This window comes from Dendropsophus ebraccatus, chromosome 3 (genome assembly GCF_027789765.1).
Source record: "Dendropsophus ebraccatus isolate aDenEbr1 chromosome 3, aDenEbr1.pat, whole genome shotgun sequence".
Classification (NCBI taxonomy): domain Eukaryota; kingdom Metazoa; phylum Chordata; class Amphibia; order Anura; family Hylidae; genus Dendropsophus; species Dendropsophus ebraccatus.
In genome coordinates, this window is record NC_091456.1 from 161,617,970 (window position 1) to 161,645,746 (window position 27,777).

A 27,777-nucleotide genomic window follows, 5' to 3' on the forward strand; every position below is an offset into this window, starting at 1 on the left:
TAGATCCCCCTATACTTACGTGATCCCGCCGGGTCCCGCTTCCTGATGCAGTCGGGTTACGGAGATTTCAGCGCCCGAAGCCCGGCGCGCGCTGAGAGATGAGTCCGATGCCCAAAGAGAATGACGCAGCATTGGACTCCCCATTCATTCTCTATGGGCGTCTGACTCTGCTATCAGCGCGCGCGCCGGGCTTCGGGCGCTGAAATCTCTGTGTCCCGACCGCATCAGGAAGCGGGACCCGGCGGGATCACGTAAGTATAGGGGGATCTAACAGGGGGTCGGGAGCCTGTCACCCCGGCACGGGGGCTGACAGGTGTCCTTTAATGTTAACCGTTAACGAAGCACATAGCTTTATTATTACTGTAAATTCACTCATCTCTAATATTCGTCTTCAGGATTTAAAAGGTTCCTAATATAATTTGAAAATATGTTAGGTAAATTTTGGCCCTGGTTGTCCCACTGGGAGGGCCCCACTTTGCATGGGAAAAAAAGGAAAAACCGGCAGCACCTCTATGCCTCTGTTCACACTGTAGGTTGCATGCTGCATGTGGCTTAAGTACAGACAAAAAAAACAGAAACCTACAGGTGCAAGTGCCTACCGTATATACTTTCCTTGGTGTACACATGATAAAAACCTGCTCTATGGATATTGAAAAAAATGAGGGTCTTAGCAAACTATGTGATCAGAGTGTACCATGTCAAGATGTCCTCAAAGACATGGTCCTACTCTAGCATCCTCACAGTAGTAATGGCCTCTCCTGGGCTAAATAATCTCTATTTATAGCACCCTTGGGTTGGCTTTCTGTTGTATGTGTGTGTGTGTGTGTGTGTGTGTGTATCGGGGGGGGGGGGGGGGGGGGCGCTACCTCCTGTTGGCTTGCACTCCACCCATGTCTTGAGGGTGCTATAAAAAGAGATTATTTGGCTCCTATCTGCCCAGTTGTAGGCTTGTTCAGCCCAGGAGAGCCCATTGCTAGGGTAAGAATGCTAGAGTAGGGACCATGTCTCGAGGACACCTTAACGTGGTGACATGGTTCACTCTGATCAAATAGTTTGCCAATATCCTCATTTTTACAATATCCATAGAGCAGCTTTTTATCGGGTGTACGCTGGGGGGAGTATATACGGTAAGCACCTGCATATGAATGCTTTGTTTTGGTGACAGATAGGGCATTATTATTGTTGCTGCAGGTGCGTCATATGTCTGTTAGTCTTAGACAACCAGGCACTAACTGTGGATGCATTATGACTGTTTACACTGTAACAAAGTGATTCTTTGGAAAAACATCCCATAATGACCATCGTAAAATGGTAACTGTGGTCTTAAAGCATGTAAGTATCCCTGGGGGCATCCATCGTGCCTGCCTGCTTTTCAAATATTTAGCCAAAATTCAGCAGAAATCTTGCAGTAGCGATAGACCAGGTAAGTAATACCCTACACCCAGGCTGTATTTACAGCTTGTGCTGCCCTAGGTACTGGGACTGAATCCCCCCCCCCCATTTAAATGATTCCTAGTGTCAGAATTCTTTAATGCACCCCCAGTGTGACCAGACAATTTACACTGGGGTTTGTGGGTGCACCAGAGGTCCATGGGTGGAACTACTGCTTTAACAGCTGCTATGGGACACGTCGCATCAGGTGGCCTGGTCCTATAATGTCCCCAGTCAAAGCAGACTGGTGGACCCGGATGGCTGTGCTGCTCTCTCTCTTCAGGCTTAGCTAAGAGGTTAAAAATAACTCTTTGTTGGCACGTTGATTTAAGTGCTGCCCCCTCATTACTGCTGCCCTAGGCACAGGCCATCGGATAAATATAAGCAAAAGGACGCTGGTTGACCTCAGGGAGATCAACCAAAACACCGCAGAGACACCATCACGTGTCTCAACGTCAGTGTATTCTAGAACATTGCCCCCTGACGTCGAGACACGTGATGGTGTCTCTACGGTGTTTTGGTTGATCTCCCTGAGGTCAACCAGCGTCCTTTTGCATGCACTTACTTACTCCCACTAGCCAGAAACCTACTCCACACTGATGAGGGGCAAATACCCCTAAACAGCTTTCTGTGGATGGATACCTTGCTTGGGTGGTTTCCTTGATTGGAGACATTTCTTGGCTTGGTTGTTCCTTCCCGGAGGAAGGTCTGGCTAGTTCACTGACGTCGAGACACGTGATGGTGACTCTGCAGTGTTCTTTTGCATACCGGGTAAATATAGTCCTACCTACACCTTCAGCTGGTTCCCAGCACAGAAAAGGAAGGTGTTAAGGAGATGGCCCCCATGTTCTCCAACTACTTGTTCCAGCACATTTAGGGAAGCAGTTGCATGCTGTACTGCATGTCTCAACGACTTCCAGGAATATAGCAGAACCTTTTTTTCTGTTTTTATTTTTTTTTTGGGCATGACTTTCTGTGTACACATAAAAGCCATCTTACTGGGCGGCTTTTTACAGTATTTACAACAGCCACATGGGCTATGGGAACCTGTTGTGCATCACTGCCTTCTACGGGAGAGTGTTTTAGGCATGCTCTGTGATCTGCGCATAGGTCACCTATTGTGAATGAGGTCTCCCGTATTAACCACACATAAGGTGGCACTTAAAGGGGTTGTCCGGCGATAAAAAATTATTCACAGAATAACACACATTACAAAGTTATACAACTCTGTAATGTATGTTATATCTGCGAATGGCCCCCTTCCCCGTGTCCCACCACCCCCACCCGTGTACCCGGAAGTGTGGTGCGCTATACATTACCTGTCACGTGCCGACCACGGTCTCCGATCCTCAGCAGTGACGTCTTCTTCGGGAGGCCAGCGGATCTTCCCGAGTGCCGGCCGCCCTCTGCAGCGTCATCCGAAGCTCAGCCGCGATTGGCTGAGCATAACTGTGCTCAGCCAATCGCGGCTGAGCAGCTGATGACGTGGCCACGTCATCAGCCGCTCAGCCGCGATTGGCTGAGCACAGTTATGCTCAGCCAATCGCGGCTGAGCTTCGGATGACGCTGCAGAGGGCGGCCGGCACTCGGGAAGATCCGCTGGCCTCCCGAAGAAGACGTCACTGCTGACGATCGGAGACCGTGGACGACACAAGATGCGGTGAGTATAATGCACCACACTTCCGGGTCTAGCGTGGGTGGGGGGAAACACGGGGAAGGGGGCCATTCACAGACATAACATACATTACAAAGTTGTATAACTTTGTAATGTGTGTTATTCTGTGAATAATTTTTTATCGCCGGACAACCCCTTTAAGGTGGCACTTAGCATTATTATTTTTCCTGGAATAAGAAGTTTTCTGAAAAGCAATATCTACAGAACAAGAAGTTCCAACTTAATACGGAGTTAAGTGGCCAGCGTGAAAACTGCAAAATTTCTTATTTTTTCAAATATAGAAAGTGACATGGAAAAATTAAAAAGAAAAAAAAAAAAATCACCAAAAATTTGTAAAAATATGTTTAACATAAAAACTTGATTAAAAACAATAGGTCACATTCGGCTGACACATTTCCTTTAAGGTTACCTTTTTGTTTTTCACTGCGTTGCCATTTCGGGATAATTTGGGAGCCTCTCTACAGTCGCACAGTTATCTCCTGCTAACTATCTACATCTCCGCACTTGGTTATGAATTATTGAACAAACGGGAGATATTTTTTTTCTTTTCCGCCATCTAACTAAAGAGACATTTTGTGACCTTTTGAAACTTTATAGTTATAATGAATTTTATGCCGAGCCCTGCGACTGTCTGTAACTTTATTGAAATAAATAAAAAGTGAAGAATAGGACTGACCTTCATCTTTTAAGAGGTAATTGGATCCTGCGTTTGAGCGATTGATGAGGCTTCGGCCATTACTCTGGGCTCGGTGAAATGATTCGCATTATAAATATATATGAAAACAGACTATTTTACCCTAAGTAATTACGCCATAAAGCTTTTGTGCCTCTGCGGATTTACGTTCTAGAAGAAATGATCTGAAAATTTTAATGAAAGTACAAACATAGTATGTAATTTCCCTTATGGATGCTGTCAGCTGCTTTATAACAACATGCGTCTCTGTCATCGAGACAGGGCGGGTCCAGAATGCGGTCAATTATGGCTAAAGGTCTCATTTGGTGGTCAAGCTAAAGTAGCAGTATGCAGCTGTAATTGTTCTCTTTGAAGTTGAAAACTTTAAAGAAAGTTACGCAGACTGCTGTTAGCCTGACACATGCTGTATGGACCAGTAGTTATGTGTATAGAAGCTGCTGCTTTCTGACATTGCTGAGGTATTGGAGGGTTTTTTATGCTCTACTTTGTTTTTTATAGGAACAATCATGAGTCGATCATGAAAAATCTAAATTTTTTTGTATTTTTGGAAGACTGTTAATCCGTAGCCAGAAGAACAGATGTTCTTCTTGTAGTTTACTGAAGCCATAGCGTAGGTTTTTTTGGAAACAAATAGAAAAGTTCATTGAAGGAAAAGTAGTATGTGATAGATTAGAGAAGAGTAAACTTACAGTAAAGCTCAGACGAACCTGATTGCTTGGCCATGGATAAACACTGCCTGAAAAAGGTGGATACAGTCCTAGGAGACCTATGACTTTCATCCTGGACTTTTCCAGGCTGCAGACTTAGGGGCCTATTCCACGGAGCGATAATCGGCCCGATTCGGCCGATTATCGCTCCGTGGAATAAAGAGAACGATCAGCAGATGATCGTGTCATCGGCTGATCGTTCATTTAGGTTCAAAGCTAAAATCATCGGTCGCCACCCGCACATCGCGTGGAATAGCAGGCGCGGCGGACGATTTCACAAACATCACACTTAACCTGTCCAGGCTGCAGGTCTTGTCCTTCTCCCACTCCCGCGCCGCAGCAGCTTCAGAGCAGCCTGTTTGAACTGACAGATCGCTCAGCCAATCAGTCTGGACAGGTTAAGTATGAAACAAGGGTTGCAAGGACATCGGTAACGATGTCCCTGCAGCCGTCGCTAAACGATTGTCGGGATGTGGAATAGGCCCTGTAAATAAGCGCTGATCTAGCAGATCGGCGCTCGTTTACATCCTTAATAGGGCCCTGGTCAGCCCGTGGAATAGGACCCTAATGGCAGAGAGATCAGGTTTGGGTTTGGACAAACTTACTGTAAGTTTGCTGAACCTTTTACAAGATAACTTATCTTCATCTTATACAGGATTTCTCTGAAAATAAGACAGGGTCTCAGAGCTAGGGATTATTTTCTGGGTAGGTCTTATTTTTGCCCCTACACTGTCTCCCCACTCTATACGGTAGTTAGCAGCCATACTGTATGTCACACTGTTGTTAGGCTTCTATACTGTAAGTTCCTCTGCAGTTGGGCCTCCATACTCTATACCTCCCTTCTTTCTCTGTAGTTTTCCTCCCACACTATATACATCCCCCCTCTGCAGTAAGGCCCCCCGATACTGAATACCTCCCTCCTCCTGTGCAGGTACTGTAGTCCCCATACTTTAGTTGGCCCACGTACCCTCCACCCCCCCCCCCCCCCATATTCAGTGTCCCCTACTGTACATCTTCTTACCCCTCCTGCAGCTTGTGTTGAGCAGGTGAGGGCGGAGCATAACAAGTTTGGCACTGATTGGCTGATGTTCAGCCACCCAGTGTCAGGGATTTGGTCAGCTGACTGTCACTAGGGCTTATTTTTGGAGTAGGGCTTATATTTGAAGCCCATTCCAAAAAGCTTGAAAAATTAAGATGGATCTCATTTTGGGGTAGATCTTATTTCGAGAGAAACACAGTATATGGAAAACACCTCTTTACAAAACTAATCCCTGGATGTCTTTGGCTATCCAGGCATTATGGGAAATGTAGTTTTGCGAGAGCTGGGGGGGGCAAAGGTTGCCCATCCCTGTTTTAGAGGTTGTTAAAATGGTGGGCTGCAAAAAAAAACCCTGCCTTCTCTACCAGGAGAGCATGCCCCATCCCATCCACAAATATTAGCATTGTAACATAAATCTGTCAATGTCCGTACTAATTTGTACAAGTAAATTTGTATGGCAAGTACAGACCACCGCACAGTGAATGACCTTCGAAAGGTTGGAAGCAGAGGGTGACATCTTACTATTTAAACACATGTATATTAATACATAACATTTTCGATAATCTTTCACCGACCAGAATAAAGGGCCCATTGTTAGAAATCAGCAATTTCCCATGAACAATTTCTCATCATGTCAGCTGTATTCTGCTGTGAAGAGGGAATGTTAAGTATCCTGCACAAACACGCCTCGCAGCGGGATCAGGTGAGAGCTGCCCGGCTCCCCTGTTCTTCAATTATTTGTCTAACCTAATAAAGTTGTCAGATTTAAACAAGAAACTATTATTTTAATATATGGAGTGACAACATAGAGCAGAGATGTAGTTGGGGGGCAGCGCGGGGGAGACAATACCTGACTGATATAGATCATTTATACACAGTATATAGAAAAGTGGTTCCTTATAAATGGGTCTTCACTATAGACAGTGCCGGAATATAAAATTGTTGGCTTACTCACAATAAGGCTTTACAAAAAGTTTCCTAAAGTCGCCAGACAGGTTTCAATCCAGTCCTTGGCTCCAAATATACAGCTCGTACGTGAAGGTATAATAAACTATTATGAAACTAGCATATGAATGTCACTGCTTTATTATAATTGCTAATGATACATCAACTGTTTATACACAGTCCTCTACATAAGGGGTTAAATCAATTTGTCCTGACTACACCTACTCCAAGGATTTAGACCACCTGAGCCATTAATAGCGTGAAATCTCAACAAGCTCCCTCATTAGAGAAGAAGGAACGTTGAGTACCTTCTGGTTCGTCTGAACTTTAGGCATTTGATTACTGGTGGCTGAAGAAGTTGGATGCAGCCCTGGGGTGTCCTGGAAAATATGAATACAGCCTGTTGTTATATCAATCATCTTTAGAGCTGCATCCAACATTTTCAGCCACTGGTAATCAAATGCAGAAAGTTTGGATGAACCAGAACTTGAGGTTTGCTCATCTCTACTCCTTATCAAGCACATCAAGCAACCTTCAGGGTTGTATTATGTATCCCTACTACTGCCTGATATGTTTGTCGATTCCCTAAGTGGTTGCTTGTTCCCTAAGCCACCATTACACACTGCTCAGTATTTAGCAGGCAGGGCCGTATAAGCAATCACTGTTTTCGTCTGTGATTTGCTGACTGTTCTGTGTGATGGGGCATGTGTGATGTGCGAACCACAACTGACAATTTTTAACCCCTTAAGGACAGAGCCAATTTTCGTTTTTGCGTTTTCGTTTTTTCCTCCTTGTGTTTAAAAGCATTGCATTTTTCCACCTAGAGACCCACATGAGCCCTTTTTTTTTGGGTCAATAATTGTACTTTGCAATGACAGGCTGAATTTTTGCATAAAGTACACTGCGAAACCAGCAAAAAATTCAAAGTGTGGTGAAATTGAACAAAAAAACCTGCATTTTTTTTATTTAGGGGTTTTTTGTTTTTACGCCATTCGCCCTGGGGTAAAACTGACTTGTTATGCATGTTCCTCAAGTCATTACGATTACTGTAAAAAATTCAAACCATTGTTAACAAATATATGCTCTTTAAAATCGATCCATTCCCAGGCTTATAGCGCTTTTATCTATGGGGCTGTGTGAGGTGTAATTTTTTGCGCCATGATGTGTTCTTTCTATCGGTACCTTGATTGCGCATATGCGACTTTTGAACGCTTTTTATTAAATTTTTTCTGAATTTGATGCGACCAAAAATGTGCAATTTTGCACTTTGGGATTTTTTTGCGCTTAGGCCGTTTACCGTGCAAGATTAAGAAAGTGATTAATTAATAGTTCGGGCAATTACGCACGCGGCAATAGCAAACATGTCAACATTGTGTGAACAGAGCCTTTCTGTGTTTTTAATCCACTCCTGGTTTTGGTTGCAATAGGAGGACCACAATACTGACTGAAATATACGTAGTGTGAACCTAGCCTAAGGCCGTATTACACGTAGCGATTATCGTTCAAATATTCACTATACTGATCAATCGCTAGCAATAACTAGCAATTTTGTAACAAACGATTCTGAGGTTATTACATTCACTGATTACTGTTATGAACGACCGTTTTTAAGACGATATATGGTCGTTAATCGCTCCTCAGGACAACCCACAAATCATGTTTTATCGACGAACGACTTATTACATGAACAAATATGCAAACGATCTGCGAACTACCAACGATAATTTTTCAACATGTTGAAAGACAAAAATGAACTATTTTTCGTTCGTCATTTGATCGTTGGGTGTTATTACACGGCCAGATAATCGCTAATTTTCGATCGTTTTAGCACATTTTCAAGCGATAAACATTCCGTGTAATAAGGGCTTTAGGTCGTAGTGATGGAAACAGAAGAAACGCCCCACCCAGTGCCATAGCCTGTTTCTTTCTCAGAAACGCCATAGCGCTGTTTGTAATGGGAGGGGCTGCCAAATTACAAGCCAATACAATGCTATGTTTCCGTTATAAGGAAAACTCCTGCCTAAATGCAGTTTTCCCTGAGGATAAGGGCTGATAAATTGGGGAATAAGGAAGCAGCCCATGTGAGACAAAAAGGGTTATGGGTAGTATTACATGGGCCGATGGGGGCCCGATATTAACTGTAAACGAGCGCCGATCTGCTAGATCGGGGCTCGTTTACTGGGTCTATTAACGGCCCGATAATCATTTAACAAGGGGGTATATTACCTATCATGGTCCGGGGCTCCTCTTGTGGTCCGCTTCTCCCCGGGTCTCGTGCACTGCAGCTTCAGAGCGTCCTGTCTTAACTGACAGGCCGCTCAGTCAATCACTGGCCGCGGCGGTCCTGGTCTGTGATTGGCTGAGCGGCCTGTCAGCTAAGACAAGATGCTCTGAAGCTGCAGCGCGTGACCTGGGGAGAAGCACAGCGCAGGAGGAGCCCTGGAACATGGATAGGTAATGTATTTACTTTGCTAATCGGCAGCCGCCGGCCAGCACGCTATTACACGTAGCGGTGCGCGGTCAGTGGCCGACAATTATAGATCCAAACCTATATCAACGATCAGCCGATGACAACGATCATCGGCTGATCAATGTGTTTATTACACGGAACGATAATCGGCCGGATAAGGCCGATTGGGCCGATTATCGTTCCATGTAATAGTACCCAATTGCTATAGCAATGCAGTGTCTGAATCTTTTTTTTTTCTGGCGGGCCCAAGACACCTAGGGGGAGATTTATCAAACTGGTGTAAAGTAGAATTGTCTTAGTTGCCCCTAGCAACCAATCAGATTCCACCTTTCATTTTTCAAAGAATCTGTGAGGAAAGAAAAGTGGAATCTGATTGGTTGCTAGGGGCAACTGAGCCAGTTCTACTTTACACCAGTTTGATAAATCTCCCCCCTAAAGTCTGAAATTCACCCTTCCTCTACGGTATAAAGAACATGTGTATGTCCACTGGAGCATCCTCCAGTACCCAGGTGGGACAGTTCCTCACAGATCAAACAGATCCCAGTAAATAGCTTCACGTATCTCCGCTTCCTGGACCCCTGTGAACACGACTTGACTATTGCCGTTAGATGTTGCACATACCTGCTCTCAATCCTCAACGGCATTATACCCCGAAATATTTTTTCTTTTCATGGTAAAGAGAGACAACTTATGAAAACAGCATCTTCAAAGTGTCTTCTAAATTAAATATGTATAGAAAATTGTGGACTACAATTACCTAGAGGCTTTGATGGTTCCCTGTGGATAAAATACTATTTTTCATTTCAAAGGGTCCGGCCCGTTGGCAGCTGCAGGTCATTAAATCCTTCTTACCAGTCTTGTAATAGGGCTGATTCTTTACTTCTACAAAGAGAACTCATCTGGCCGAAGTAAATATAGACTCTATCGTATTCTTGTAGATTACAGGCTGGAGGTTTGAGAACTAAGTTTTAAATTAGTTGGTTAAAAAATTAAACTATAGTGTGAACACTGAGTGACGAACGCTCAGACGATTTTATTATATGACTGACTATTGCACTGGCCTTGGTGGTCTTGTGTCCTTGTGTTTAGTCCTAGAGGGGCTGTCTCATCGCAGAGAACCTTTTAAAAACGAAGCGCCGGCTCATGACAGTGAGATTTTGTGAGGGGGGGGGGGGGGGGGGGAGACACAGCCAGCTAGTCTTCTTCACTGCAGTCTCTATCAAGAGGAAAATAACTTGCTTAACCCCTTCGGGACCAGGCTAATTTTCGTTTTTGCGTTTTCGCAAAAAAGGCCATAGCACTTGCATTTTTACACCTACAGACCCACATGAGCCCTTATTTTTTGCGTCACTAATTGTACTTTGCAATGACAGGCTGAATTTTTGCATAAAGTATACTACGAAACCAGAAAAAAAATTCAAAGTGTGGTGAAATTGAAAAAAAAAAAAGCATTTCCTTTATTTGGGGGAATGTGTTTTTACGCCATTCGCCCTGGGGTAAAACTGACTTGTTATGCATGTTCCTCAAGTCATTAGGATTAAAACGATATAAAACATGTATAACTTTTCTTTTATCTGATGGCCTGTAAAAAATTCAAACCATTGTTAACAAATATACGTTCCTTAAAACCGCTCCATTCCCATACTTATAGCGCTTTTATCCTTTGGTCTATGGGGCTGTGTGAGGTTTCATTTTTTGCGCCATGATGTTTACTTTCTATCGATACCTTGATTGCGCATATACGACTTTTTGATCGCTTTTTATTAAATTTTTTCTGGATTTGATGCAACCAAAAATGCGCAATTTTGCACTTTGGGATTTTTTTGCGCTGACGCCGTTTACCATACGAGATCAGGAATGGGATTAATTAATAGTTCGGGCGATTACGCACGCGGCGATAGCAAACAATGTTTATTTATTTATTTGTTTACTTTTATTTATAACCTGGGAAAAGGGGGGTGATTCAGACTTTTATTAGGGGAGGAGGATTTTTACTTATAAAAATACTTTTTTTTTTTTAACACATATACTAGAAGCCCCCCTCGGGGACTTCTAGTATATACACTTTGATCTCTCATTGAGATTTTTGCTGTATAGATATACAGCAAAGATCAATGAGATCGGCACTCGTTTGCTTTTGGCTGCTGCAGCCGAATACAAACGAGTGCCGAGTCGGGGACGGCGCCATCTTGGACGAGTCCCCAGCCGGCATCAGACAGGGAGATCGCTCCTCTGGGAGGAGCGATCTCTGCCACTAGACACCAGGGAGCGGCTGTATCCTGTAATCGGATGCAGCTGTCATGTTTGACAGCTGCATCTGATTACTGTATTAGCGGGCACGGCGGTCGGACCATGCCCGCTAATACCGGCGGTCCCGGGCTACAAGCGGCACCCGGGACAGCCGCGGTTCAGAGCGGGGTCGCCGCGCGGGCCCGCTGTGAACGCCCGCACGAGAACGTACAGTTACGTCCTCGTGCGGGAAAGGGTTAAAGGGGTTATCCAGTGCTACAAAAACATGACCACTTTTTCCCCATTGTTGTCTCCAGTTCAGGTGTGGTTTGCAATTAAGCTCCATTTACTTCAATGGAACTGAGTTTGAAACCTCACCCAATCTGGAGACAAGAGAGGCAGGAAAGTGGCCATGTTTCTGTAGCACTGGATAACCCTTTTAAAGGAGAAGTCCCACCAACTATGAAATCTGCAGGCAGGCTGGGGTGGGTGTGAAAATTACAAGTAAGTTACCACTCCTGTCACCCAGTGTCTCGTAGCGCCGCCACCGGGTCCTGTTTGCCGCAGCTGGGGTCCTGCAGCTCTGCTAGCTGCAATGCCATAACTCCAGCTGAGTCATTGCCCACTCAACCAATCAGTGACTGGGGATGGATACCATTTTTGTGAGTTTTTGTTCTTTTCGCTAATTTTAAAAAAGATGAAAGATAGGTGAGGCTTAGCGGGAAGGGATTTGATTAGAGATGAGCAAACATGCAGTAACCCTGAATGCTCAATTCTGAACACTTAGCATTTGACTACCAATGGCTGGAGAAGATGGATTCAGCCCTAGGAAGTCCTGGAAAAAATGCATATGGGCTATGGCTGCATCTATATTTTTCAGGACTCCCTAGGGCTATATACATGTTCTCCAGCCACTGAGTTTGGATACACCAAAGCTTACTGTAAGTTTGCTCATTTCTAGGCGTGACCAATGTTGGTCTAAGAAATTTATCAACATTTAAAAAAACAAAAAATATTCATTTTTATAATAAATTTGGCACATCTTACACTAACACATCCACTGACTTGTGTATAGGACTTGTATAGGATTTCAGTAAATCTCCCACATTGTCTATAGTATTTTGAAAGCCATATCGCATCCACTTTAAAGGGTCACTGTCATTATAACTTTCAAAATCTAAACCAAAAGTAGATGTGATATAAAACAAGCTTGCAATTTACATTTATTATTATTATTTTTTAGTTATCATGGAAAACACAGCACTTCCTGTTTTCTGACTTTTTTTTCCCCAGAAAACAGGAAGTCCTGTGTATCCCAGGCCATCTGAGCGCTCACAAAGAGAAGGCAGTCATGTGATTGATGGACTTATTGAGCCGTGACTCTCTGTACTGGCCGGAATTTTTGTGTTTAGTCTGGTTTTTTACAACCAGCTTGTCAGGAAATCTGCCTTCAGGAGACTGGACCTGGATTTCTGGTAAGTTCAGCTTTGTTTTAAAGCATGATAACAAAAAAATAATGAATGTATATTGCAAACTTGCTTTATATCACATCTACTATTGATTTAGATTTTGAAAGTTATGACGACAGGTACACTTTAAGGACTGTAACCGAACCAAAGACAAAAAAAACTGAATGCCAGTAATAAATAGTAGCTGCCCTAGGAGAAAATGACTATTGATATGATGGTTATTAATATGATGATGACAATAGTTCTTTAATGAGAGGAAATAATTTCTCGGTCTCGCATAAAATGTGACTTTCAGAATAACCAAGTTCAAACACACACCTGAGATCACAGTAATGAATTGCCCTCGGATAGCAGATTAATGTAGCAGAGTACTTGCCCTTTCTAACTTTGATGTAAATGTTAAGTTTTTTCGGCCTAACCACATTAAAGGTCTTCTATGCATCCCTTGTGGTATTTGCACAATCGTACATCTCTGCCACATTACATCTCTGCATATTTCTCTACCAGATGCCTCTTCTCATAACCTATATAATGTACATACAAAGCAAATATTGTCTACATATAGGAAGCATCCAAGTATTGTATGGGCAAGAACAACGCAGATAATTTCATGTGATACTTACCAGGTCAGATTTAGACAGCTGACCTCATTGCAAATATATGTGGTCCGGATTAAAGGCCACAAATTAAATTCTAAAAGGATTTTTTCCCCTTTGTAATACACACTTTAATTTAAAATTTAAAAGGCCATTTTTTTTCAGAATCAACAAATTATTGCCACCAAAAATTGTAATTTATACACAGTATGGTATGAGCAATGGATAGGGGAAGCTTTATTAGGCTATGCAGTTTCCCTCCACTAGTCAGCCATCAATGGTCAACCATACAATAAATGAACAGGACAGTTTCTCCACTGTGGGTGTGAAGAAGCTGGGCACATATGCGCAATAACTGTCGGCTAAACCAGCTCTTCTCAAACTTTTTCTACTGGAGCCTCACCCAATAGACAAAATGATGTCTGGCCCTCACCAGACTGACCAAGAGGATGCTGGGGCCTCACCATCTGTGGTGGAAGTCAATGCAAATATAACTACTACTGCTCAGTCTACCCTTCATTAGTCTCCATAACACTGTATAACATTAAATAAATACAAAATGAATCCATAAGGTTCCTAAACCAGAGATTGTTGCAGCCAATAAAAGGATTGTGCAGCTTATAGTCTCTTTGGTGAGTACTACCTCTCTCCAGCTGAGCCTAACCAACAACTAGGGGGCGTCTCTTGGCGAGGCCCGTCTCACAGTTTGAGAAAGACTGGGCCAAAACACCATGTACGATCAACAGTTCTCTTCTTAAACATGACTGTTCAGTTTAGAGTTGGAAGGCTCCCATACAAATTAGTTACCCACCCCCATCAAAAGAACTGGGTACAGGTGACTCTTTCCTAATATGTGCAGAGGCTTTAAAGGGGAACTCCAGTTAAGAAAGATTGAAATCTGTTCAATCCTCACCAATAATCTAAGCTTGTTTCTAATAGGTTTCTATTAGATCAATTGGGCAGTTTGTCTGCAGCACATACAGACTAACATCCTGAAGCTGCTAAAAATCCTGACTTACTGGTCCACTCTGTCTCGGCTCCTCTGTCCTCCCTCTCCCTTCTGAGACAGAGATCACATGATCTCTGTCGTTTTCAAGCAAGCTGTAACATCTCATCTGAAACCCTAAGAACAGCTCTTCTGAGAAGTATAGAGGAAAGGAAACATTGTTGTTTTAGCTCTCTCTTTTTCTAATCTATCTACTGTATGTAGATGAATAGATAGATAGATACTGTGTTTACTGTGCAAAGCAGAAGCTAATCAAGCCTGTAGTGGGAAGATAATACAAGACAGGGGCGGGTACGTGGCAGCTGGTTCTCAGATGCAATGCATGCTGGAAGATGTAATTTCCCGATGTAATGTCAACGATTGTTTGACACTAGAGATGGCGAAACAGAATTCGTTTAGCTTAGTGTTTTAATCCTGCAGTCTGCCCGCTCAAATGCCAATCATTTAGCTTTGTACAAAGCGAAACGAATCCCGCTTTCCCATATCTAGTGTCAAACAATCGGTGGGGGATCGGGTGCACCTATAGGCTTTTTGTGCATTTTATTTTTTTTATGGGATTGCTGGAGTTCCCCTTTAAAAGGCTCATCTCATAGGAGTTATAAGTGGGTCTTTGTAACAAACCCTTTGACAAACTTCTGTGAGATGACTGCAGGAGGCTCCACTGCCAAGGCCATGTTATTATTTTACATAGCATTACAATGTGTCTTATCATTATTAACAATTCACATAAAACTAATGGAGAACTGTAGAATTTCAGAGGAAAAAAAGAAAGAAAAAAAAAAGAAAGAAAGTAAAGTAACAGTAGTCGCAACGGAACGGAAAAAGGTATTCCTCATTGATCTCTACCACATTGCAGGGTTTGGCACATACGGGGGATGACGTCAACATTTCCTTACTGCAAGATCTGCTTTTAATAAAAGAATTCGGCTGAATTTATCCCTACTGGGCTTCTCCCTCCATTACGCTGGCTGCCTGATCTAAACACTCGTCTGACCACACAGCCATAAATATTGACCACTCCTTGTTTTCACCAAGTATAATGGAGTTTGAAATGGGGAGGGTGTGTTCTACTGGACATGTAATAGCGATACCATTTGCTAATGTTGCCATCCCTTTAACCCCTTGATGACCTTGGTTAACGTCTAAGCATCAGGTTACATACTAATTTCCTTGTTTTTGCTGAAAAGTATTAAATGACTATAAAGGAACAAGTGACGAATGTCCCATGTGAACCCGCACTTCCAGTGCTCAGTTACAGGACCCTCTTTTCCGTTTTTGCCGATTCCAATCCCCGAGCCGGTTAAACACAATTATTCACAATTCTTTGCCAAAATAAACAAGTTGCTCCCTGAATCCCTTTGAAGTCATAAGGTTTACACCTCCACATAAGAAGTTGTTGTATCATAAAACAAGCCCAACGACCTCTAAGGAAAATACATCGAAGATTCATCATTGTGGGGGTTTGGTTCCTGGAGGTTCCAGTCTTGTGGCAGTGTTCCAAGTTCCAGAAATGCAGAGGAGTGGAGGGAGAGAGAGAGAGAAAAAAAGGCCATTTCCTTCCTAATGCTTCCCATATGGGTTGCATTGAATTTAACAGTGGGTTTTCTAAGTCAAAAATCCCATTGTCTGCCAATAGAGTGTTCTCATACAGTCAGGAGAGGATAAGAGGGAAAGAGGTTTTTTTTTTGTGAGGTTTTTTTTTCAAGCAGGTGAACTGTAGACTTGATTAGTTTCTCCGAAGCCAAATGACTTTCTGGGCATATGTTCATAACATTATCGAGATTAAAAACCGGGAAAACATTAAAGTGTATTTTGCTGCCAGCGCTAATCGCACTGTTAAGAACTGTGTTGTTGTAATTTAAGTTTTAGTCTTATTATAATAATGGGTATGGACCACACAGCTCATCCATTGCATCAGGGGTAGAGTGAGCATTGAGGAGGTAGCGTCCGGCAAATATAACCCAAAAAACTTAAGCTGAGCTGTGAATTTTTTGTTATTGGCAAAACGAATCTTATACTATACTATTATGCTGCGTTTACACGGAGCGATAATTCGCCCGATCGTACGATTAACGATTTCGAAGTAACGTTTTTTTTTTATAACGATCAGCGTTTAGACGGAACGATATATCGTAGAGAAAAATCGTTTTGCGATCGCTTAAGCCTATCTCGCACATAGGTGAACGACTGTTTACACGGAACGATCTGCGAATTTTTTGCGAACGACGATTTAAGAACATGTTGTAAGATCAAAATGAACGATTTCTCGCTCGTCGTTTGATCGTTCGCTGCATTTACACGTACGATTATTGTTCGAATTCGAGTGATTATTGTTCAAAATCGAACGATAATCGTTCCGTGTAAATGCAGCATAAGGCTATGTTCACACAACGTAAAACTACGGCCGTAGTTCTCGCCGCAGAACTACGGCCGTAGTTTTGCGGTGTGGAACAATGCCTTATTTGCAATGGGATCCCGGCCGGAGCGTACACACATCGTATGCGATCCGGCCGGGATCCCATACACCGCTGGAAAAAACTGACATGTCAAGTTTTCTGTGGCCGGAATTCAGTGGGCTATGGGAAGCTCTGATGCGGGCGCACGCTAATGCGCCCGCATCAGAGCTCCGCGGCCGGAAAGATCACCCAGCTGGTACTTAAGTACCGGCCGAGATAATCCGGCCAGAGACTGGCCGTTCTCATACGTAGCCTACGTAGTCCATACGTAGTCATACGTAGTCCACCAAAAATTAATACAAGAAACCTGATGATATATTATAATAGAATTTATATTTTAGTCACCTATCGGACTCTTTTCCATTTCCTTCCTCCTTCTAAATTCCTCATTCACTATGAAAAACTTCTAAAATCCCATCTTGAGTGTAGCAAGCAGAAGATGTAGTGCCTAATTTGCTTCCAATTTGGTTAGCTTTGGGCCACAACAGGGAGCAGAGCCCAAGTGTCCTCTAGGTCTTCGCCCTTGATCTTGCTCCAGGATGCGGACTATGGACTTCTAGGGGCGGCTAGAGGACCTCAGGTTGCTCCACAAGGGTGGTCCTGCTGTGGATGGCAGCTGGTCCTAAGAACCAGTCAGGCACCAGAGAAGAGGAAAGATGAGTGTGGTCAGCATGCTGGGCCATCAATGAGAAAATCAGCATGGTACCAAAGGGGAGTCAGCAACATAGTCAATCAGGGGCAGGGCAGAGGGATTAAAATGTAGACAGTCCAGATTCGAGAGGCGTATGGTACAGAATGGGTCACACAGGAAAGCATGATCTGAAAAACAGGCCTGATAAAATAAACGGCACAGAAACACATCTTCACTCAAGAACCAACAACACTTGGGCAAGGAGGAACAGGCGGATGAACTTTTTACAGGTGCGTTAAATTGGAAGGAGGCACACTGGCACTTTGAATTGTAGACAAGCAGCGGTGGCCAGAAGCAACCAGGAACAAAGATGTCGGCAAACCTGGAATGAGCAGGGAGTGCGGTGAAGGTGTGAACACGACCGAGCTCAAGTTGAAGAGCAGTGGAATCAGGATGCTGTTGATGGTGTATGGCAGGATGCCAGCTGGCTCCGTTACATTGAGACACGTCGGCTCACTGTGGGATCAGGTTTAAGTTGCCCTAGAGGTCTAAGAAGGGGGGGAAGGGGAGTAGCTGGAGAGAGACCGAGGCAGACAGATATATAAAGACACAGCTTTAGTTTTTAGTGCCTGTTCTACCTCTTACACGATAAGATCCAATCAGCCGACAAATGAGCATTCACTGGCTGATCACTGGCCCTTTTACAATTTTCGGGAACGAGCATTCCTAGGCATGCTCCTTCACCCTACAATATACTGTATTTTCCGGCGTATAGGATGACTTTTTAACTTCTTAGAAGTCTAGGGTTGTCTTAAACGCCGGGTATGGTCGCCCCATACGGTGGGGGAATTCAAAAATGGCTCCATCCCCGGAAATACCTGAAGCCTCTGTCATTCTTCTGAAGCTGTCCCAGCGGCCGGGCATCTCTGAGCCTCTCCGATGAGACGCTCGGCTGCTCGGGAGAGCTTCGGGGATCCCCAGCACAGTCAGTGTACGTGACACTGCCTGCGCCGGGAACGGGACAGGAGGCGCGCAGAGGCCAGGAACGGGACAGGAGGCGCGCAAAGGCCGGGAACGGGACAGGAGGCGCGCAGAGGCCGGGAACAGGCCCCAGGTGAGTTTTTTTATTTAGCTGCAGTTAACCCCTGCCTGACCGCAGCAGGGCTGCGGTCAGGCAAGCGTTAACATTTTCCAGCATGTAAGGCGAACCCCCTGAATCTTTTTGAAAGTCAGGGGTCCTCGCCTTGCCCAGTCGTCTTGTACGCCGGATAATATGGTATTTACACTGCAAACCCCTGATCTTGGGACGTCAGCCTTACTTCTACATGCATTTGTCATCTTGAAGGTAAAGGTAACATACAAGTTTCATTTGTGCTTTATTTTTCACTGAAAATTAAGTATTGTACTTCTAGAATTGACTTGCTGTAAGTTTCCATGGCACTGCTGGGCATAGAGTAACCTTCTAGCTGCAGACTCCTCATTCTTTCTGTGACTAACAAGTGTGTATTCCTTCACGTTCCAGCACCAATAAAATGAATCCTCTCCTATTTAGTCCAGGTTGCTGGTGGTGGTTGTTCAGCACGCTCCTCCTGTGGGATGTTATGACACTTCTTGCCATTTCAGTACAAGTTTTTCACTAACATACTTCACGGTTGGGATAAGGCTAAGTGATTGAAATGCAAGTCTATTGTCCAAATGTTTTCTTGTTTTATTATAGTTACAGTGGGTTTTAAGTTACAGTCCTCCCCCCATACACCTACAAGAAATTAATGGGGTACTCTGGAGGGAAAAAACTGTGGTGTCAAAAGTTATACAAATTAGTAAATTACTTCATTTTTAAAATCTCCAGTCTTCCAGTATTTATTGGCTGCTGTATGTCCTGCAGGAAGTGGTGTCTTCTTTCAAGTCTGGCATAGTGCTCTCTGCTGCCACCTCTGTCCATGACAGGAACTATCCAAACCAGGAGAGGCTTTCTATGGGGATTTGCTGCTGCTCTGGACAGTTCCTGTTATGGACAGAGGTGGCAGCAGAGAGCACTGTGTCAGACTGGAAAGAATACACCACTTCCTGCAGGACATATAGCAGCTGATAAGTACTAAAAGGCTAGAGTGCTTTTTTTCTCTTCAAATAGAAGTAATTTACAAATCTATATACCTTTTTGACACTTGGACAGTAACTGACATGGACAGAGGTGGCAGCAGAAAGAATGAAAAGAATACACCACTTCCTTCAGGACATACAGCAGCTGAAAAGTACTGGACAACTTGGAAACCTTTAATAGAAATAATTTACAAATCTGTACAACTTTCGTGCGCTATAAAAAAAAAAAATATCTGAGTTCCCTTCAAGAAGTTTACAAAACTGCTGTAATTGATGTTATTGAGGAGATATGGAGACACTTTTTTTTTATCAACTGGTGCCAGAAATTATTTAAAACTGAAGCCTTCCAGTACTTATCAGCTGCTGAATGTTTTGCAGGAAGTGGTGTATTCTTTCCATTCTGAAACAGTGCTGCCACCTATGTCCAGGGCAAGAAGCGTTCAAAGTAAGAGTTGTTTTTCTATGGGATTATTCTCCTGCCATGGACAGTCTTAGTCGACATTTTTCATTGGTCCTTATTGGGGCCCACTTTATGTGATTAAAATAAAATAAAAACTCACTAGTGCTACCTTGGACGTTTTACAAATTTTTGTGAATGGACGAAAGATCATGTTGTCCAGCCGGAACACATTATGTCAAGAAATGTTTTAATCCCTTTTCTTCCTTAACAGTTAGCGGAGATGTAAGATAATAGCAGTCCTGTCTGTGTGTGGGCCTCTTTGTTACTGCGCTTAGCAAAGTCAGCTGTAAATCTGCAGATATCACTTTTGAAGTTCTACTTCAGTTTTTTTAAGTTAAATAGGAAGTGGCACATAAAAATAATCAAAGACCAAAGAAATATTTCAAGGTGAAAAAAAAAGCGCAGACAATGGATTATAGGGGCACAGCTATAAGACACCACATAGTCAACATGTGGTGGCGCTGCAGGGATCTTGTACGCTTTTGCTCTGGTCTGTTAGCAGCATTTAGAGAGATGCTTTACAGCAGTCACGTAGCCCATAGAAAACAATAGTCTGGAGTGGACTCATTGGGAAATGAAAAGTGGAATCTGATTGGTTGCTAGGGGCAACCGAGCCAGTTTCACTTTACACCATGTTTGATAAATCACCCCCATTGACTTCTAGAGGAGATCATTCTGAGGCTGCTCTGTGATCATTGTGTGGGGAGGAGAAAGGAAGCTGTGACCATTGCTCATTGTGAATGGTGGATCTTGTGTTATCTGTATATGGCTGTCACTTTTCATATTAATACTGCCTGTAATGAGGAGGAGACGGCTGCGAACTATCTTTAACAGAGGTTTCAGCTAATTATTAGGCCTAGTGGCCAAAATTAAAATTGCAAGGTTTCGGATTTATTTATTATTGATAATAAAATCTGAAATTAAAATAAATAAAAATCACCAAAAAAGTTATGTTTAACCTGCCAATTAATTATTTTCATCTCAGAACAATGTTAATGTGTATGGGCACCTTTACTCTTAGCTACGTTGTTTGAGATGAGAATACCCCATACAGAATACAAATGATCACTGGAGGTCCCCACAGTGTTACATTAAAGGGGTATTCCGCTGAAACATAAATTTTCATATGTCGCTGCTCATGGTGAAACTAACAATTCCTTCCATACTTATCTATTCAGTCTCCTTCCTCCAGTTCTGAGCTGCTGCTTTTAGCAGAAGAGACAAAATTCTGTGTGTTAGCTCTTCTCTCCATCTCCCTCTCCCTTCCAAGACGGCTGATGTACACAAGTCCCTGACCGGCTGTATCTGCAACCTTGTAGCGTCTTTGTTTTTCTGGGAGGGATAATCTAAAGTCAAGTTGCTGATTAACTCACTGTAATTAATTCAAAGTTGCAGATAGGGATTTGTTTACATCAGCCGTCTCAGAAGGGAGGAAAACCTAAAAAAAAAAATTGAAAACCTAACCAAAAAGGGAGGAAAAAACCTCCCAAGTATCGGATGGAGCTTTTAATGGGGAAAATGCCAGATGTTTCCTGGCTGCTTGTTTTCTAATTAAAATGAGTAAATTATGTATAGAAATACAACTAGAAAGAGATTCCTCTTAATGTCAGGCATCTTTTAAGGCAGTTGCTATTGAGTGCAGCATTTTATATAAAAGGGGTCATCCACAATGAACAAAATAAAAAAAAATATATTTTTATATATATAGTTTTAATTCCGCTCACGGTGAGACTAACAATTCCTTCCAAACTTGTTATTATTTATTCAGTCTCCTTCCCCCAGTTCTGAACTGTTGCTTTCTGCTGAAGACACAAAAACTGTGTGTTAGCTTCCCCCCCCCCGTCTCCCCCTTCCCTTCTGAGATGGCTAATGTAAACAAATCCCTATTTGCGATTTTGGTTTAATCACAGTGAGTTAAGCAGCAACCTGACCTCAGATTAACCATGTCAGAAATACAAAGAAGCTACAAAAATGCAGATACAGCTGTCCAGGGGCTTATTTACATCATCTTGGAAGGAGGAGGGCAGGTGGTGGAGACGAAGAGAAAAGCTCACACACTGTTTTTTGTGTCTTCAGCAGAAAGCAGCAGCTCAGAACTGGGGGAAGGAGACTGAATAAATAATAAGTATGGAAGGAATTGTTAGTCTCACCATGAGCGGAATAGCTCTTTAAAATGTAATGTAATATAATAATAATAATAATAATAATAATAATAATAATAATAATAATAATTATATATATATGTATATATATTTATTTAATTTTTTTACCATTGTGGACAACCCCTTTATATAAAACGCTGCACTCAATAGCAACTGCCTTACTTTAAATATGCCTGACATTGAGAGGAATCGCTTGCTATAAAGTTGTATTTCTCTGCATAAATTACTTAGTTTAGATAGAAGACAAGCAGCCAGAAAAAATCTACAGTTTTTGTGACACTGACATTTTCCCCATTAACAGCTCCATCCGAGACCTGGGAGGTTTTTTCCCCTCTCTTTTTGGTTTAGGTTTTCAATAACATTCATTTTTCCTAAAAAGTAACCCCTTGGGGATGACCCCGACATAGAGCTTTGATTGTATGTATGGCTCCATGTCAACATCTTTTAACATACAAGACTCAGCGGGAGGCAGGTTAATTGTAAACACTGGGAGCAAGGAAATCCCTGGACGGGGAATTGCGGCCATGACAACATTGGCGGCTATAATCCAAACCAAGGAATTAACTCCGGTATGGACAAATCCAGCCGGCAATTAGGAGATCAAGATATTAACATATAGGAAACACACTGGAGCGAATCCACATATGGTGCCAGCATATACCACCAGGCCGTACCCATCACCATGGAGACGTATAGCCCACAACCTTCTCACAGATCGGGATGAGAGTGTTTATCCCTCTTAATTAGGAACAATGAGAGATGACGTTATGCTTACAGGACTATCCCACAGGAAGCCGAGGATTCTCATATCCAGATCACAAGTTTATTTAACAGTTGGTAAAAATAGGGATTTCATGACAGCATTTTCCATCATGCGCTGGATATTTTAGACGTGTGTAATGATACACAGTGACACAGATGTAAATGACACTGTGGGTGACCTCCAGAAATGTAGTATACAAGAAGAATCCATCAACGTATTAGGAATGGAGGGTAGTCAAACCTCAAGATGGACCACGTCTAGTTCTTGGATTTTTTTCTATAATAAAGGCGATTTCATACAGCACAGGTTCCTGTTCACATATGCTCCAAAATATGTCATGGTATGGGTGTACAGCTCCATATGTAGCCAAAAAGACTCCCATAGTAAACACTAAAAACATTAAAGTGATACTGTCACCCCCTCTTAGGGCCCTATTCCACAGTAACGATAATCGGCCGGATCGGCCCCATTTGGCCCAATTCAGCCGATTATCGCTCGGTGAAATAGAGAGAACGATCAGCCGATGATTGTGTCATCGGCTGATCGTCCATTTAGGGCCAGACCTAAAATCATCGTTCCCCCACCGCGCATCGCTACGGTTGAATAGCGGTGTGCGGCGGGCGACCGACGATTTGACAAGCAGCAGCATACATTACATGTCCAGGCTTCTTCTCCGCGCTGTCTTCATCCCCGAGTCCCGCGCGCTCCATCTTCAGAATGGCCAGTCAGCTGACGGAGCGCTCAGCCAATCACAGGCCGGGACCGCCGCGGCCTGTGATTGGCTGAGTCTGGGAATATAGAGCGCGCGGGACCCAGGGATGAAGACAGCGCGGAGAAGAAGCCTGGACAGGTAATGTATGATGCTGCAAGGACGATCATCGGGCCGTGGAATAGGCCCAGTAAACGAGCAGCGATCTAGCAGATCGCCGCTCATTTACATCGTTGATCGGGCCCTCCTCAGCCCGTGGAATAGGACCCTTACTCTCGCTTTATTTCATCAGTGGACACTGTAAGCTGGGCGGGGCTTCAGTGTAGTTGGACCCAATCTACTGGCTGGGGAGAGGGCCAAACTGTCATGTAGCCCTGCCCAGGTGACACTGTTCACTGATGAAATTAAGTTATTTTAGAGCAGAAAGAAGACACAGACAAGTTTTATAAAAGAATATATCCAGTGTGCAGCATCTAAGCTTGTGTGTGGTGGCGAGAATCGGTCAACTACAGTTCACATTCCTGACACTGAGTCATTTGGTACCTTTCATATATCTGTCTGTGCTTCCAGAACACAGAAAAATGCTTTCGTTCTATAGGGCAAAGACTCAAATAAGCTTTTCTGAAATGCAGAAAGCTGTAACACCCTCTCACACAAAGGTGTGAACAAACCTGTGTAATAGGGTCCTAATAGCTATGAAACAAGGTCATTGGCTTGTTCCAACATGTCAAAGTCATCAGCCATTAATTCACTTACCAATGTAATAGAGGATATGGAATTAAATGGTTATTTGTGTGGCCCTTCTAATCTGGTGCATGGGCCATGTAAAACTCTGTAAATGGGAGCTGAGCTACGTGATACTATAGAGAATGTAATAAGGCCCTCATTCATACTTCAGAATTTAAAGCAAAACTGTCATTTACTTGTCATTTTTCAGAAATCAATAAATATATATATAGTACAAGTGATTTTAAGAAGCTCTGTAATAGGCTTTATTAAGCCAATGAGTTTCCGTCTATTAACAGCAAAAAGCTGTTTTCCTCCCTCCGCCCTAACTTCAGAAGAAACAGAATTTTTGTGTCCATTATGCTCTATGGAGAGGGGAGGGGGCGAGGGAGGGCGCTGGAGAGGAGAAAAGCAGGGCTGTACAAAACAACATCCTGCAATCTTATCTCACCAAGCTCCCACACTAGCAGTGACCTTTCTGACCTGAAAATCCAGCGTTTTATGTGCCCAGATAGTCTCCTAACTGTACAGCTGCTTGTCTGCCCTTCCTGCTTACTCATCCCCCTTGGCCTCTCCTCCCTCCATTGGTTACTATGGACTCAGCAAACTCGTCTTTACTTTGCTCCTCTGTAATGAAGATGACTTTGCTAGATAATGCACAGATTAAACAATATGCACCACTGTTAAACAATATGTCCACTTATTTATGTAAACCCAATGTAGGCATCCTCTTTATATCTTTTATACTAAAGGTATGACCATGTATTTAATAAAACAACATATTTAAATGAAGTTAACAGCACCAGAATGTTAAAAAGAGGCCATATACCTTTACCAGCTATCAGATGGATGAGCCTCTATGACCACCAGTCATTCCTCCTGATAACCTCCATACATATGCACACTTGATGTGTCTGAGTGTGCATGTGTTTTCAATGAAAAGAGGAGAGCAATTCTAGAATACTAAGTGAGCTGCTAAGAGTGAACCCCGGCTAGGTCATCCATTCCTCGTACTATACATGCTTTAATAAGGTCAAAACTTTTCTACTCCTTTAATGAAGTTCAGAAAGATCTGAAAGAAATGAAAGAAGTTACTTACAGGGGAAGTTATCCTCAAAGAGGGGGTCTATGTTATGTAGCAGCTCCAATCTGGGGGAAGGGCTTCCTTCACTAAAACAGAATAAAGAGAAGCCAAACATTATTCTCCTTCTCACATCTGCTAATTGCGTCTTCTATTTTCATACTTCCTTTGTTAGAACTTTAGGAAATCACTGGCCTGACAGTAAACCATTAGCCACTTTTTTTTTCTAACACAGCTGAAGAAAATGACACGTAGCTGCCCACAGAAGACATACACAGATAGAACAGAATACAGATAGAATTATATACAGATAGTAGATAGGATTTCTGAAGATTCAATTTTGTCTACTCAAACAGTAAAACAATTCATATCCAACCCCTGTGTAACCTGCTGATCAGCTGTTCAGCACCCGCACTATGGTGACAATAGAGACAGAAGCCGTTCACTCTGTTCCCTATGTAGCGGCAGCACCCGTTTACTGCAGCCTCAGCTTCTATTCACTTCAATAGAACCTGAGGCTGCAGTACAGCAGTGGCGCCACCACTACCCAGGGAATAAAGCCTCCTTGCCTGTCTATAACCCTGCAGAGTGCGCACTGAAAGAACAGAGAGCCGTGACTAGTCACAGCCTAGATGACTAGTTCAAAGCTCTTCCCCTGCCATGTGTGTGGTATAAAATGCATTTTACCGCACATGAAGCAACTGAAGCCCGGATCTCTGAGCCGGCTGCCAGGTGCGTGCAGCTGTTCTGGGAGCCTAATCAGCACAAATGTGCTAATTGGTTCCCTTTAATGTAGTTACTTTATTTTTTTTATCATCACCGCTCACTGTGCAGGCAGCAGAGCCTCTGCAGAGGCTGGTGGTTACAGCAATCATGCCGGGCAGCTTCCCCCGGTGTACTGTATATAAGAATATTGTAATACTGTATGTAAGAATACACAGTACATGAACAGCACTATGGCTCTGCAGTGCTAGAACAGAGCAGGGAAATCGGGCACTGCAGGGCTCAGACAGCTGGTTGGTGCGGTTCAAAAAAAGGACAGCGGCACCAGCCTCCACGCAGCGGCGCCATTCTATCCATGTAAAAATCTTAAAGCGAATGTACTGATGGTACATTCGCTTTAAAGCAATGTATTGAAAATGATTTTTTGTCTCTTGAATATACCTTTAAGTGGTTAAATGGATACTGTCATTTCAAAACCATATCTCCCCAAGTGATACAAATATGTTGGGAATCACTTTGTGAATCAGTTGTTTTATTTACCCTAAGAAAAAAGCTCTAATTTCTTGGCAGCCAAGTGTCTCACTTCTCTGCATCTGCTATCCCCAGGCTGTAAGGGGAACTCCATCTCTAGTATCAAAACAGGATGGAACACAGAAAGTGGGAATGGGGCTTTGCTTATTGTTATGTGCAGAACCTGAGGAGAGTGAACCAGAACCAGGACAGTATCTGCAATATGTGAGCCCATCTGCCTCCTCCAGATGATCCACACTGCCCCAAAAGGTAAATCAAAGCTTCCCTCTCATCACAGAAACAGCAGTTTAGTGCTTATAGTTCTCTTAATAACTTCAAATTCTCAAATCTCCCCAACAGGTCATGATTTGTTGATGCAACAGGTTCTTTGAGTGGTGCGATACAGTGACCTAGGAACAAGCTGCCTAGTATTTTATTATACAGCAGAGGTTGTATAAGAGAAAGGAAAGCCATACTGAATTAAAGTGTAACAGTCATATAAAATATTTTGCAGAAATCAATAGTTCAAGCGATTTTAAGAAACTCTGTAATAGGTTTTATTAGGCACAAAAAATCCTCTTTTTGTACTCAAAAAGCTGTTTTGCAGCACCCCAAGCTAACTTAATCACAGAGAAGCAAAGTGTAAGGGTCCTATTCCACGGGCCGATGGGGGCCCGATTAACAATGTAAATGTTTACTGGGCCTATTCAACGGCCTGATAATTGTTTAGCGAGGGCTGCAGTGACATAGTTACCGATGTCCTTGCAGCCCTTGTTTAAACATCATACTTTACCTATCCAGGCTGCAGGTCTTCTCCTGTGCTCCTTCTCTCCCAGTCCCACGCGCAGCAGCAGCTTCGGAGCGGCCTGTTTGAGCTGACAGACCGCTCAGCCAATCACTGGCTGCGGCGGTCCTGGCCAGTGATTGGCTGAGCGGTCTGTCAGGTCAGACAGGCCACTCCGAAGCTGCTGCTGCGCGCGGGACCGGGAGAAGGAGCACAGGAGAAGACCTGCAGCCTGGATAGGTAAAGTATGATGTTTTTAAATCGTCGGTCTCTCGCCGCACACCGCTATTCCCTGTAGCGATGCGCGGTAGGCCCCTAACCTACAGAGGTGGAGGGGCTGATTGGGATGAGTGAGCAGGAAGAGGAGACAAACAGCCCTGCAGTTTGGAGAATGTCTGGGCACATAAAAAG

The 27,777-nt window shown here is 43.3% G+C and overlaps 1 protein-coding gene across 1 annotated transcript in view; it reads right to left on the reverse strand.

The window, feature by feature from the left end:
• ARSB (arylsulfatase B) overlaps window positions 1-27,777 on the reverse strand; it is an 89,433-nt gene that overhangs the window by 11,546 nt on the left and 50,110 nt on the right. The window contains exon 6 of the mRNA XM_069963031.1: window positions 25,368-25,438. Within this exon, the coding sequence (XP_069819132.1) occupies window positions 25,368-25,438 (71 nt within the window). The remainder of the gene's footprint in view (window positions 1-25,367; window positions 25,439-27,777) is intronic.